The sequence below is a fragment of the Ambystoma mexicanum genome, chromosome 5q (assembly GCF_040938575.1).
Source record: "Ambystoma mexicanum isolate Mex_15411 chromosome 5q, UKY_AmexF1_1, whole genome shotgun sequence".
NCBI classification, from domain to species: Eukaryota; Metazoa; Chordata; class Amphibia; order Caudata; family Ambystomatidae; genus Ambystoma; species Ambystoma mexicanum.
In genome coordinates, this window is record NC_090933.1 from 700,184,553 (window position 1) to 700,198,643 (window position 14,091).

General features: G+C 45.1%; 1 protein-coding gene across 5 annotated transcripts in view; it reads left to right on the forward strand.

Moving 5' to 3' along the window:
* Positions 1-14,091, forward strand: part of SULF1 (sulfatase 1) — a 323,346-nt gene that overhangs the window by 217,278 nt on the left and 91,977 nt on the right. For 3 of the 5 annotated variants that reach the window (XM_069621162.1, XM_069621159.1, XM_069621160.1), the window contains 4 exons: positions 3,352-3,502; positions 5,576-5,751; positions 7,417-7,545; positions 9,261-9,317. In XM_069621162.1, the coding sequence (XP_069477263.1) occupies positions 3,352-3,502; positions 5,576-5,751; positions 7,417-7,545; positions 9,261-9,317 (513 nt within the window). The remainder of the gene's footprint in view (positions 1-3,351; positions 3,503-5,575; positions 5,752-7,416; positions 7,546-9,260; positions 9,318-14,091) is intronic. The other 2 variants (XM_069621161.1, XM_069621163.1) reach the window with 1 other exon arrangement.

The window sequence follows — 14,091 nt, forward strand, 5'->3', positions numbered from 1 at the left end:
GTGGTGAATCATTGGCAAATGGCAGGAAAATGTGGGGCATTTGGCCAGGAGTCTTGAGCAATCACAGGGAGCACCTTGTGGGCTCCCGATATCCAAGTGTTTAATCACTGAGCAAAAGTTCCACAGTTATGATAGGTGTGCTATTTTTACAGTTGGTTCGACTACTAAATACGCACTTCACTCCCGCTTCCATATTGATGTCAAGGTTCTAGAGGAGCTTCCTAGCCAAGCGGTGAAGAGCACCAAAAGGATGACTGCCATCTTCCTTCAACTACCTGAAATGTTCTTCAGCACACAGCATTGCTGTGCCTCTTGTCAACAGTGGAAGGCAGCCCACCTGTGCCTTGAACCATTACTGGAATGTGCAAAATGATGGCATAGCAACCATTTTGGCAAGCCAAACTTCTTATATCAACGCCTGTCCATCCTCTCAAGCTCCGAGACTCTGCATCAGACCTACTTTTTTGACTGTAAATGGTTGGGGCTTTAATCTCTTTCGAGAATTGAAATGTAGAGCTTCCTACGTATGTAAGTAAACATGACCAGGGAATGCTGCCACACTCATGTACATACAAAGTCTCAATCAATCGCCACCACACACCCAATGGTTCCTGTATCGAGCAATGACTCACATGGCTAACTTTAAAGTGGTGGTTCACTTTCAATATACAATTTAGGAAGAAGCGGTAGTACTGTATGGTTTCAAAGATGTATTTAGAGTTTTTGTGTTCTCATGCGATCCAGCCATTCGTCGTCTTTTTTATTTTTTTTTCGAAAACCAGATCGACTTTCTTTATTTTGTCTTTGTTTTTCTTGGCGTGTCGTCTATTCGCAGAGGTATTTGGAGCTTTTGATCCAGCCAGCTATTGACTTGGCTGTACTTTTGTGTCTGGGCTACATCTTGTTATTTCTGTCCAGAGACACTTTCTGGCATCGACAGCGAAATGCACACTATGTTATGAAACGAACTACATGTTCACATGCATACTGTCCATTTGTGATATTGAACAGTACTCTCTAACTTAAAATGGCTATATTTCCCATCCAAACCATCACCGTCAGTGTTTTATAAAGCAAAGCCTTTTCCCAACAAATCCCAAGATGCACTAAATGGGGCACAGAAAAAACACCTTTTTGAAGCTTAATTTTCCACACACATTTTTAAGGGTTTGTTACCAAACAATACAAAGTTTATGGAGTAATCCAGTTAAAGGGTTGGTTTTCCACATAGCTCAATCGATGAAATGTATATAGACATAATTTACAAAAAAATAAAGAAAGCCCACGTGCAATGTAAATGTGCTTCTTTGCCCATTAAGCCCCGTTACTATGTAGGCACATACATTATCAGCCCAATGGGGTGCCCAGAGCTCCATGCTGCTATGGTATCCGGGAATTGTAAAAGTGTCCTGGCTCAACAGGCACAGATATACAACAAGGCCAGTGCTTACATGAGGAGGAAATTCCCATGCCCCAGTAGGAAGTCACCAACCAAGGATCTCTAGGCATTTATGGAGTAGACAGAATGTTTTAAAGTGAGGCTCGGTTATTAAGGAGGATTTTAAGATTCAGTCCCCTTGTCCCCCACCTAAACATCAGTGGGCTATGTCAGAATTCAGGAATCCGAATGCTATGACCAGCTAGATAGGTTTCCTGCCTCAGTGATGAGACACAACGGGGTAATACACATATTTTAAGTTATCACCTGCATTTATAAAAATATCCTGTTTGTGGAGGCGGTTAAATGAAACCTCCTGCATTACTGGTTTTAAACGGCAATCCCCAATAAACAATGAATTGAAAGATTTGAATATATATATATGAATGCTACTTGGTAAGATGGGGTAAAGGTGTTACAGGGAAGGGAATACCGCATTTTACCATCCTGTGTCCCACTTCCACTCCCCGAAGACCCCTCACCCAGGTGATCCTCCTGCACTGGTCCACACCCAGGAACTGGATCCAAAAGCGATGGCCGTGTTCTGGCCACCTCGATGACAGATCTCTGGGGACTAATATATACATAACCTTAGGATGGGGTAAAGGTGTTACAGGGAAGGGAATACCGCATTTTACCATCCTGTGTCCCACTTCTACTCCCCGAAGACCCCTCACCCAGGTGATCCTCCTGCACTGGTCCACCCCCAGGAATTGGATCCAAAAGCGATGGCCGTGTTCTGGCCACCTCGATGACAGATCTCTGGGGACTAGTGGGTGAGACACATTCTGGTTTCTCACACCCCCTCACATGCTCCACAACCTTATCTTTTCTACTCTGGAGTATTGTACTCCCTCTGTCATACAAACTAGTTTTTGCCGGCCAATTCAGAGGTGCAGTGGCATACCTAGTGGATAATGAGACCCTCACAATCCTAGGGTTTGAGTAGAGCACTGCTGCTTCAGCCTGGCCCCTGTTTTCAAACCTCAAATCCCTACATCTCAAGCAACTACATAAAGGACTGGCACAGTGTGCATATCAGGAATGGCACAGATGTATCCAGCAATGTTGATCAGAGTATCTCTTCCCCCTCCCCTGCCATTATTTCCTCTTGTTTACTTCCACATACAGCAAGCCCACCCACACGAAGGCCCCTTGCAACAAACCACATTTTCCTTCACTAGCAAAGATAAAAAGATGGTGGCTGCCTTGTTTAGAGGGACATAGGTAAACAATAGCAATGGACACAGAAAGCCTAGCAAACGTGAAGAATATTATCTTTTTTACAGTCCCTAATTTTGTGGTGCCACTGTGGATGAGATTTGGCTCGGTTGTACCCGTCTTTGCTAAATGAGGTCAAACTAATGTACATTTGTTATGGTGTTGCTGTGCCGGAAGTTGTGTAGGTTCCTAAGTAAAGTATTTAAACGTCCCAAAGTGGATGGGACTATTGCTTTTCAGCCTTCCGAGCAATTACCTTTGTGTCCTACTCGGGAAGAACACTTGGGTATTTCATCTGTCTTGAGGAACAAACCTTTTAATCAACAATACTTTAATAATCTGAAATTGAAAAAGGGCACATGAAGAAATCGGACGGCTATTACATATCCAGTAACGCAGTATGTGGGTTTGTATTTAAACAAGATAACTGAATAATACTAAATGTTTGAAAGCCTAGATGGTGGTAGTTGATTGCCTTTATATACGTGTTTAAATCTCATTACATCCCGGGACTGCCCACTCAAGTTCCGCTGGCGAGAACGAATGCAAAGTCCTCCCTAGACGGGCGATCCTGTTAGCCGGGGCATCGATTGCTGTACGAACCGTGAGATGAGTTTGACTTGTGTTCTTGGGATTTGTGCATCGTGCCATGCTTTCCTTCAACAACATGTGTGTTTTCTTCTTTTCATCAGCACTCCTAGCTATAACTATGCCCCCAACATGGACAAGCACTGGATTATGCAGTACACTGGGCCCATGCTGCCAATCCACATGGAGTTCACAAATTTCTTACAGCGCAAAAGGCTGCAGACCTTGATGTCCGTGGACGATTCTGTGGAAAAGGTGAGAGGATTATGGCCTCTGGGTTCAAGTTCCTGACTGTGCTTTGTTTTAATACCCACATTCTCGAACCATAGGATGCATGCTTCTGTTATTCTGTCACTCACTTTGGGTAGTGGTATACCGGTACTTGTAGCATAGTTTATTCCTTTTTGCTTCATTTGGAAAGCCTCTTAGAACCGGATGATACTAGAAAACGCACTCTATCTTGTGCTGCAACACTGGTGCTCACTCTGCTCCCAGATGTAGGCAGTACTCCCCAAAATCTGCTCTTGGATTATATTTATCTGGATGTACATAACCACGTTTTCTAGGGGGCATGTCTTCATCTTGATATTGACTCGTTTCCCTGTCCAACCCATTCCGTTTTCCTCCTGCGTAACTTTTTTTGAGCTAAAGTAGGGCTGTGAAAACTCTCACCTACCGTTGGTTTTCAGACATGTTGGGCTTCATTACAACTCTGCTGGTCCGGAAACACTGGTATTTCCAGACCGGCACAGTACTACTGTCCCGCCCACCAGGGTCAGACCTGTCAGACGGAACGGCACCCACCCGCAGAGTTTCACGGAAGCACCGGCACTATGAACGGTGTCGGTGCTTCTGTGGAGTCCCCATTCCCATTGAGTCCAGGACTTAATGGGAATGGGGACTTACAATTACCAGCGCTTCAAGGTTCCGGTAAATATTGCAAGTATGGCGGCAACCTGCTGGTGTACCGGCACAGTTACCGCCGGACGTGTAATGAGGCCCGTTATCTTGGTAATATTGAAGCATGGGATGTAGGAGTCTAGCTGCAGATACAAGCATGCACCTTTATTGCGCCTTCCATAGAAAGGCAAGCTAGAATTATTAAAACCTGTCCGCCATTGATGACATATATGGTTGTAAACGTTTAGCTTCTTTGGCTGATAGTTAGCATTTTGTGAAGAAATAGCTGTACTTTTTGTCTGCAAGTCAAAATCTATTTAACATTTCTTCTGGACTTCAGCGTGAAGGAGGGTTTACCCTAGATGTATTTAAATAGCCAACCATGAGATTCTGAGGTTGAGGAACAAAAGCACACACAATTGAAATTAACACTTTTGTTTCTAATGTTATTGTGTAAAATTCACTGTGTTTGATCAAAGAATACATCTGGTGTCTATTTATACAACACAGAGAGCAAACTTGTACTTCTGAATGTAAGCAGTTTATAACTCTGCAACTTTGCGCATTTCGTGTTGCATTGAATTGTCGAGGTCACGAGTAGCATGCGAGCAGCACACCAGCTGCTAAGCTCCACCTATCTGGTGACATGCTCTGCATTCACCCCATGCTATCAACTCCCACTCAGCAGCGCGAGGCTGAATGGAAGTCAAATAGGAAACCAGAGGGAGCAAGAAGACCCAACAATATTGGAGGCAGGGTTGACCTCCATGCCCTTTCTGACTTCTGCAGTTCACTCTTTGGAGCTTTTCCCACACTGGCCTCTCAGTGATACTATCCCCATTCTGGGGAAGTAGCTCAAAGCAAAGTAAGAGTCCACAGAAGTGACTAACTTCTTTCTTTTCGATGCATTATGGCATCAACTCCAACAGACATGTAAAAACAAGTTCCTAACCAATTGATTGGGAAGACCTGGAAATGACCATCATCCGGTCAGATTTCCTTGCTCCCCGGTGAATATTCGAAACATGCAGCCAGCCACTATCCGAGGTGAGGCCTCCCTCCTCGCTTTCCGTAAAGCAATGAAAACCATCCACTTTCTTAACGTCCCTCGTATCAGCATGAATACTAAACATATGACCCACTGCATAAGCTGTAAAGACCAATTGCATAAACTGTAATAACTATGTCTGTATTGATTTATAATGTGCCAACGACTGCTTCCACGCCTGTACCTCTGTAACTAAGCTCTTGCAAGTAACAGCGCCTCAATGCCCCCTGGCTGTTCGCGTGCTATATAAATAAATAAATAAAACACCTTTTGCCCAGAATCGAATTCTGCACGTCTACTACAGAGTCAATGAGTTGGCCCAGTGAAGATTCATAATCGCTGTTTATATTTCCTGTTATTTGGATTCTCTCTTTTTCCAGTTGTATAACATGCTGGTGGAAACGGGAGAGCTTGAGAACACGTACATCATCTACACAGCTGACCACGGCTACCACATAGGGCAGTTCGGGCTGGTGAAGGGAAAGTCGATGCCATATGACTTTGATCTTCGGGTGCCTTTCTTTGTTCGTGGTCCAAACGTGGAGCCGGGATCATTGTGAGTTCTCACGTCTGGTGTGCAGCTGTTGCGCCGTCTGTGCGATCCCTCAGCACATTTTTCTTTCTCATGCTACAGTGTTCGCTTGGTTTGCTCATGATCCATCTGCTTCTCTCTTTGGACTTTGCAGCATAGTGGTTTGTGTTTTAGATTTCCAGATCAAGGTACACAATTGATGTGCAGTTTTCTAGTTAATGCCCGGTTTTGGCAACTGGTCTCATTCACAAATATGTTGCCATTCCTACCATGAGTAAAGAGCTACATAGTTAAGGGCAGTGACATTTTACCCCAGAAAGCAACTTTTTCATTAGAAATCCCAGGAATTAACATGCATATTGTGTGCTAAACCAGTATGCAATAAGCTCAGTGTGTATTTACACATCACAATCTGTCGGGTTTTATTTGAGATTCTGGTACTAGATTTTCCACCCGATATCTACTTGACCCATATTCAGGACAATGTTTTTGCTTAATCCCTGTCCCAGGGAATCTTTCCGCTCGAATTCCATTGCTCCCTAGTTGTAGATTGGCACAACCTGAAAAGCCCGCTCAGAGTTGCTATGTCTAGAAATGGAGCATACTTCCTTTGTCAACATCAACTTCAAAGAGCTACAAAAGTCCTCTTTTTAGGGGCTGTGTGGGTGAGGACAGTGAGAACCAAAATACAAAGAGTCCCACAATACGGCTTCCTTCCCTTGCTGATCAGAATGAGTCACCATAGATGCATGTTAACTTTCTTGTGCTCGCCCCTTACCCAAAAAGTCAAGCGAAAAACAATGTACTTAGACATTAAAATATGTGTATATTTTTGATAAGTACATGGTTTTTCGCTTGACTTTTTGGGTAAGGGGCGAGCACAAGAAAGTTAACATGCATCTATGGTGACTCATTCTGATCAGCAAGGGAAGGAAGCTGTATTGTGGGACTCTTTGTATTTTGGCATAATTCCTTTGGACAGAAAGGCCATTCCACTTGGGCTTTTATCCTGGTCACCTTGAAGTATATCCTCTAAATCAATTTCCACAAATGATCAAATCTTCAGCAAACCCCAGCACCTGTTACGCATCCCAAGGATTTGCTAGTTAAACCATGCTAATTTGTATGCCATTCACTCGGATTCTGTGGCTACACATGTGTTTAGCCCACTCTATATTCAATGAACTAGCTTTCCACGTTCCCTGGTTGTGCTGACTGGCTAATGTTTTTCCACGTGTTTTTATTATATCTCTATTGGTTGAATGAGTAATGCTTTATATGTGAAGTTTGTCATTGCAATGGCCAGCAGAGAAGAGTAAGTTGTCAGGGTGTGGGTGCCATATGAGAAGTCAGCAGTACTGTACAGTTCTCCCCATGTTGCCTTGGTTCTCCCATATGTTTGTAGCTCAGGTTTGAAAGAAGTCCTATTTTAAAAGTGCATGATTGTTCTGTTTTGCTTATGAACAGTCTGATTAGATTGTCTCTCCTTAATCGGAGGGGGTGTGTTTGGAGGCAGACTCCATATTTAATAGCATCTTGACTGTCTCTAAAACTGGGCGCGATGCCTGGAAACTATTACAAACTATCAGCATGTAATTAATTAAGGTCGTTTATAGGGCGCGATAATAGCTGCAGCGACACTGTTGCCTTGTTTGTATTTACATCATGCATTGATCTGTTTCCTGGCAGGGTGCCGCAGATTGTGCTAAATATTGACCTCGCTCCAACCATCCTGGATATCGCTGGCCTGGATGCTCCTCCCGACATGGACGGCAAGTCCATACTGAAACTGATGGACATTGAGAAACCGGGCAACAGGTTAGTTTTGGGAAGTTTCTGCAGTGCGCTTTATGTCGTGATCCGGGAATAACCTACACGGAATCTCTCATGTTCTGGCCTCCTCGCCATCCCTCTGCGCTGTCTCCATCGCTGTGGAAGCAATCGCAGCTGTGCCTCCTATACAATGAAAAGCCTTCACTCTGCTCTCGGTCACACTGACCGTCTACTTCAACACAGGCTGAAAGGTACATTTTATGCTCGGGCCAAGATAGACGGGGATTTCTACGGTCATCTTGAGGCAATCTTCTATGTAATTGTTCTCAAACCTTTCATGCAGCTTCACTTCCCACTCGCCCTCACCCAGAGTGAAAGTGTTGGTCGCCTGCCCCCTCCCTGCCTACAAGTGCTGGAACTTAAAAGAAACCTGTGCTAGACTTGCAGGGCTTGGCCCTGCTGCTTAAAGATCATTGATCTGGAATTTTGGCCATTTCATTATGGGTGTTCCTATCAATATTTTGGCGCGTGAATCTCCTTTGCTGTGTTGTCTCACACACTTGGCAGCACTTGTGCTCTGCTTGTAGCATGCCACGCGACACCTTGCACTCCTCTACATGTCAAGGGCGAATGCTGGTTCCCATGTGCTGACTCTGCATGCATTGCTTTGTTCCACCCTTTGTGACATTGGCAGTGTCTGTCGAGGTTCCCTTGCTAAAAAATAACAGATGCCTTTGTAAATGGACGTAGAGCCCCACTGATGGACAGTCTGCCTTATTTTAACCATAGAGAGTCCTTTGTGGAAACACAGTGTACTCTGTGCTGATAGGAGTCCTGCAAAGGCAGAACTTGGCCTCAAGGTCAACTGGCCTGAAATACACTCTTGGCATTTGCTGACCGTGTGTTGCAGTGCGCGCTGGCATCTGTCCCTCAGAATGCATTTCTCAGTAAACTTAAAACCTATAAAAAAAGACACGGTACAAAAGCAGAACGAGCTATAATTCTATCAAGTACATCTTCAGCATGTGCTAGAGTCAATCTGGCCCAGTCCCTGCCAGTAAGGGTTTATTCATGCAGCGCTAACCCACGCAGGGAAGGGAGACCGCTTAGACTGTAGAGTCCCTTTTTGCTTTTCTGCAAAACCATTCTGGTTCTACCCGCATAGTCTGGTGTTGGGTGCACACATTGTAGAGACCAGCGTTTGTATGCTGTTCATTACTTCTCGCGTTTTCTCAGTGGAGATGCCTAGTAATCTGTACTGTGTGGAATTAGAGTTTTAACATCACTTTGATATTGTATTGCTGTCAACGCTTCTTGGAGTTTTTTCTCTGAATGTCTCCCCTTCCCCCTTCTTCACACTCTTCTTGCTCTGTCCTATTCACCATGTTTCTGTCGTTTTCCCCTCAGTCTTTGTTTCTCTTTCTGAATCTTTCTCATGCTGTACAGGTCCTTAATTTTTTATCGAACTGCCCCTCTCTGCATTGTGATCTGCAATTAAATTCTCCTTTCTGGTCAATCTCTCGTTTGTACCCTATAGCACGCTTTGTATGGGCATCGGTTTATTAGCCTGCCCTTTGCTTCTCATGTGCTCTCTACACGTTTCCTTTGTGTTTTTGCGCTCAGCCTCTTTCTGTCTTTCTGCCTTCCTGTCTCTACATGTCTATGTTTTGCACTTTCCTATTCTTCTCGTCTCCACATTTACTACTTGTCACGAAGTCTTGGGCAATGGATTGTACCTGTAATTGTCATTTTAATTTCAGGTTTCGCACAAACCGGAAGAACAAAATTTGGCGTGACAGCTTTCTAGTGGAACGAGGGTAAATGTGAGATGTTGTGTAAAACTTGGTGTGTGTTGTCTGAGCGCATGAATCTAGAGCCCGACGTCTGCAGTTAATGTGGGTTGGATGCAAAACCAAGGGCTTAGGACGGTCAGCGTTGACCCTTGCTTACATATTTTGAAGAGGAGAACAGAGGGTCACCTTCTTGGCGTTTGACAATATATGAGCTTTGTGGATGTGTATTGCATAAAGGTACAATATTAGAAAAGAAAACGGCTGCTCCACTCTCCCGAAAACACGCATCACATTCTTTGCTCTTGACGTTTTGTAAAAAAGGCAATGGATTTGAAATTGCGGCAGGCCTTTAAATATGTTGTGTCGTAATGGGCTGCTACTGCACATGTTCAACCTTTAGTGTTTAGCAATAAAATCGTTCTAAGTATCTCCCTCATTGCCCTCAGTCTGCCTTGGTAGGGCTGGGTACATCGCAAAGCAGCACGGAATCGGAGCAGAAACGCAGCCTCAATTGGTACACGCTATAACGCAGGCCCAATATTGTGTATGGTGCCATCAACACGGATGGTGGTGCGTTCCTTCTTTAGACACTTATTGGGGCCGTTTTAGATATTTGCTATTTCATGCAAATAAATGCCAAATAAACCTCTACCCCATCATATCATATCTATGCGCGTTTCTGGGCGCACATACACTTGATGATTTATTCTAGATTTACTTAAAATGAATTTAAAGAAATGTGTGACGCAACCTTGTTACTCTGAAATTAAGATAATAAACAATCCAAAATAATAAATTCTCTTCCTTTTAAACTGTATAAGTTTGAAAAAGAGTGCAAAGATAACTGATGCCAGATGCCCGATGCTAGATATCCACATCCTTCCCTGCATGCATTTCAGTCCCAGTGTTTCTTATTCAGGAAAACAAAAATAAGTTATGGATTTGTCCTTTGAACTGGAAGTGAGGGAACTACACAGCTTGCATTTTAGCTGTAGTGCTTTTATACTACATCTAGGCTTTACATTATCCAGCGAACTCCAGTCCATGCAAGAACCAATTACAGGTGTTGTTGAGTATAATGTTCACATTCCTGGGATCTCAACTCTACTTCATCTTCCAAAGAGTTTTTTTTAAATTAATTTTGACAAACTGGCTGTCGGTGCAGCATTTAGTTGTGCTCTTGGTTTGTGGTACATTGTGGGGTTTCATCATTCATGCCATGTTTAGCATTGTAGGTACCTTTGTTGGTTGGCAGTTATTATATTGCTAACTCATCAAGTTCTGTCATATTTATCCCATTCCATGAATCAGTTGGCCTTGCTATTGCCTTAGCTCTTTGATAGGCCTTGATCTCCGAATACTTAACCTGTCATTGTGAGCTCAGAACATTAATATTATCATCATCATCATGTTATTTATTGAGCGCGGACCTAACTTCAGGACGCAACAGACAGAGGTATACAACAGTACAGGTGCACAGCGGAATGCTTTTCCGAGGTAACAGAACCGATATACAGTGGGGTATGATACAGAGGAGGGGGAACAGCTGTACAGGGTGGTGGGGAAGAGAAGGGTGAATGGTGTCAAGCAAGTCAGATGGAACAGGGGGCGACATGTTGGCCTAGGTGTGGAGGAAAGACTCCTTGAAGAGTTGGGTATTGAGGATTTTTCTGAATTGTAGGAGTGTGGGGGTGAGCCTGATGCTTATGGGGAGGAGGTTGCACAGTCATGGGGCACAGGTGGAGAAGGGTTGTTTTCTGGCCCTTTCCTTTTTGCAGCGGCGGATTCCGAGTCTGCACGTGTCCTGACTTCTGCCATAGATGATGAGTTTGTGTGAGGTAGCTGGGTTACTTGAGGGTGACTGCCTTATAGATGATGCGGCAAGACTTGAAGATAATTTGTGCGTGCAGTGGTAGCCAGTGAAGGTCGATGAGGGGCAGGAGGATGTGGATGTATCTCTGTAGACCCTTGATGTGGCATACAGCAGTATGTAGGACACTTCTCAGGGGCACAAGGGAGGACGTCAGGCGGGCTTTGCCCCCATCCAGGTGGGATATGGCCAGTGCTTGAACGGTGGATCTAAAGCTGTCTGGAGGGACAAAGGACTTTCCACAGAAAGGAGAGCCGATACCAACTGTCTGAGTTTTCTTAGCTCGGTGTGCCTTGAAGGAGAGGCGTTTGTCGATGTGGAACCTAAGGGACTTGGCATAGGGGTAAGCTCAGGTGTGAAGCCCTCAGGGTTCATGGTGATAGCCAGGTTTGTATGTTTGGGTGTTCAGATTTGTTGGTGAGGATTAAGAACTTGGTCTTGGAGGGTTTGGGCTTCAAGAATGCACTGGACATCCAAGACTGGATCACTGAGAGGCAGGTTTTGAGCCTGTGGATGTCCTGATGGAGATGATCTTGAGGTATAGCTGTGTCATCAGCGTATTGGTGGAAGTATTTTATTGTATTTGTCATTTATATAGCCCCCTTTACCCATTTGTATGGCCTCTACGTGCTTTGTGGTTGGAACGCTCCAGTAAGCAGCTCGGAGGTCAGGCATGTGGGTGGGTGCTGTTGGTGGTTTAGGATAGAGTGCTAGCTTTGAAGATGTCATGTGTGCCCAGCTAAACCAAATGGTTGTCTCTGTATGTTAATGGCAGAGGTGTTGAGGTACGTCAGGGGTTTCAGTGTGGACGGCTATGTGAGCTGCTAGACTTGAATAGCATAGCCATAGCTGCATTCTAGGGTGCATGGATGGATGGGTGTCTATCTATGTGCCTTTGGCCTGTGTCCACAGATGTGGTGTAAAGTATACATACCATAGGCTTGGGTAGAGTTCGACTGCAGTGTTCTTTTTTCTTGGGTCAATATGATTGGCTGGTCTCGTTATTCGTGGTCTCCTTCGAATGAAAGTCTGAGCAGTGGGAGAGGGACCCAGAGGGATGAGGGGGTGGGTGTTGAGAGGACAATAGTATGTTACAGTGTGCCTCTCTGAACGCTGCCAGCCTCTGTGGGCTGTTGGTGGGTAGGAGTGTTGTGTTTGGGTCAGTGTTTCTGTGCACCTATTGAGTGGAGGGAGGGGAAAAGCACTGTTTGAGAGCCTTTCTGAATGGCAGGTGATTGTCAATATTGCAAATGTGCAGGGGTAGGGATTTCCCGATGATTGGTGCTTGAACGGAGAAAGAGGATCCACCCAGTCTGGAGAAGTTGTAATGTGGGACCGCTAGGAGAGATGCTGTGTGAGAATTGAGTTCCTGATGGGTGGTAGCGAGTGACTTTGTCTTGAACGAATTCTGGCACAGTGTTGTGAGTGATGCACTGTGGTGGGTGATGCACATGGCTTTAAAGGTAGTGTGTCAACCAATAATGAGCCAATGAAGACTCTTAGTGTAGGGCTGATGTGTTCTCTAGGAGGTAGGTTAATGAGCAGGCGGGTCACAGTGTTTTGGATTCTTTGTAGTTTCCTTAGCTGAAACGCTGGTGTGGCAAGGTAAAGGCAGTTTGTGTAGTCTGATGGAGAAACAGTGAGGATAGGTGAAGTAAGGGAAAATATGCCTACGCATGCGTAGGTAGAAGAAGCAGGTTCTAGAAACGGAGTTGATGTGTTGGGAGAGGGAAAATCTGTGTCCAGTGTGCATCCAAGGTTTTTCACTGTGGTGGAGGTTCCCGGTGGGGGGCCTAGGCATTGCGGCCAGGGAATATGTTGGGGGAGGAGTGCTGATTTCCCACAGAGTAGGATTTCAGTTTTCCCAGGACTGAGGATGAGGTAGTTTGAGTCATTCAGTAGTTAATATCCGAGAGGCATGATGACACATCTGGACGGTTGGCCTGGCGATTTGGGGATTTTAAGGATGATCTTCATGTTATCTGTGTAGATGTAGCAGACAAGATTGTGGGAGCGGATGAGTGCAAGGAGAGGGTTTCGATATAAGTTGAAGTGTAGGGGAGATAGGCATGCCCCTTGTGGGACCCCTTTTGCTACTGGTCATGAGGTGGAGGTGAACGGGTGGAGGAGCATGATTTGTGAACGATTGGAGGTGAAGGAAGAGATCCAAGAGCGAGCGGTGTCTTTGATTCCTAATGAGTGTAGCCTGTCTAGGAGGATGGTGTGATCAATGGTATCAAAGGAGACAGATAGGTCAAGGACGAGTACAGCACAGCCTTCTGCATCAGCTGTTATTTTTAAGTCATCCTAGACAGACACCAGGGAGGATTCTGTTCCTTGGAGCAGTCTGAACCCAGATTGCGCAAGGTCCAGGAGGTTGTTGCTGTCAGTGAAAAGGCCAAGCTGCTGGTACGCTGTGCGGTCCATGAATTTGGCCATGCAGCAGGTGTTGGAGATTGGCCGGTAGTTCTGGGGAGGAGTCGGTCGAGTGTAGATTTTTTTGAGGAGGGGTTTGATGCAGGAGGTTTTTTGGGGTACCAGGAAAGTTCCCGATGTTAGGGAGTGGTTGAGGATTGAGCGTGCAATGCTGCCTGCACAGGTTGAGACTAGGATGTTTTTAAGGAGGGTAGGCGGGCAGCGGTCGTCAGGGGAGTCTGATGGGCGGCTTTTTGCTAGGAGCAAGACGAACTCCCGGTGTGTGATTGGGGTGAAGAGGTTAACGTTTGTACTGAAGGGGTGTTTCGACGGGGGTTAGGCTGTGGGTGGATAGTGGGTGGGGGCATGTGTTTCAATTTAGAGATGATCGCGAAGTGTCTGTCTATGACAACATTGTGAAAGTACAAGGTGTTGCATAGGGATATGGACGTGGGTGGGGGTTAGAGCAGAGAGTTGAATTCGGAAATTATTCTATGCAGTTCCTTGCTCTGG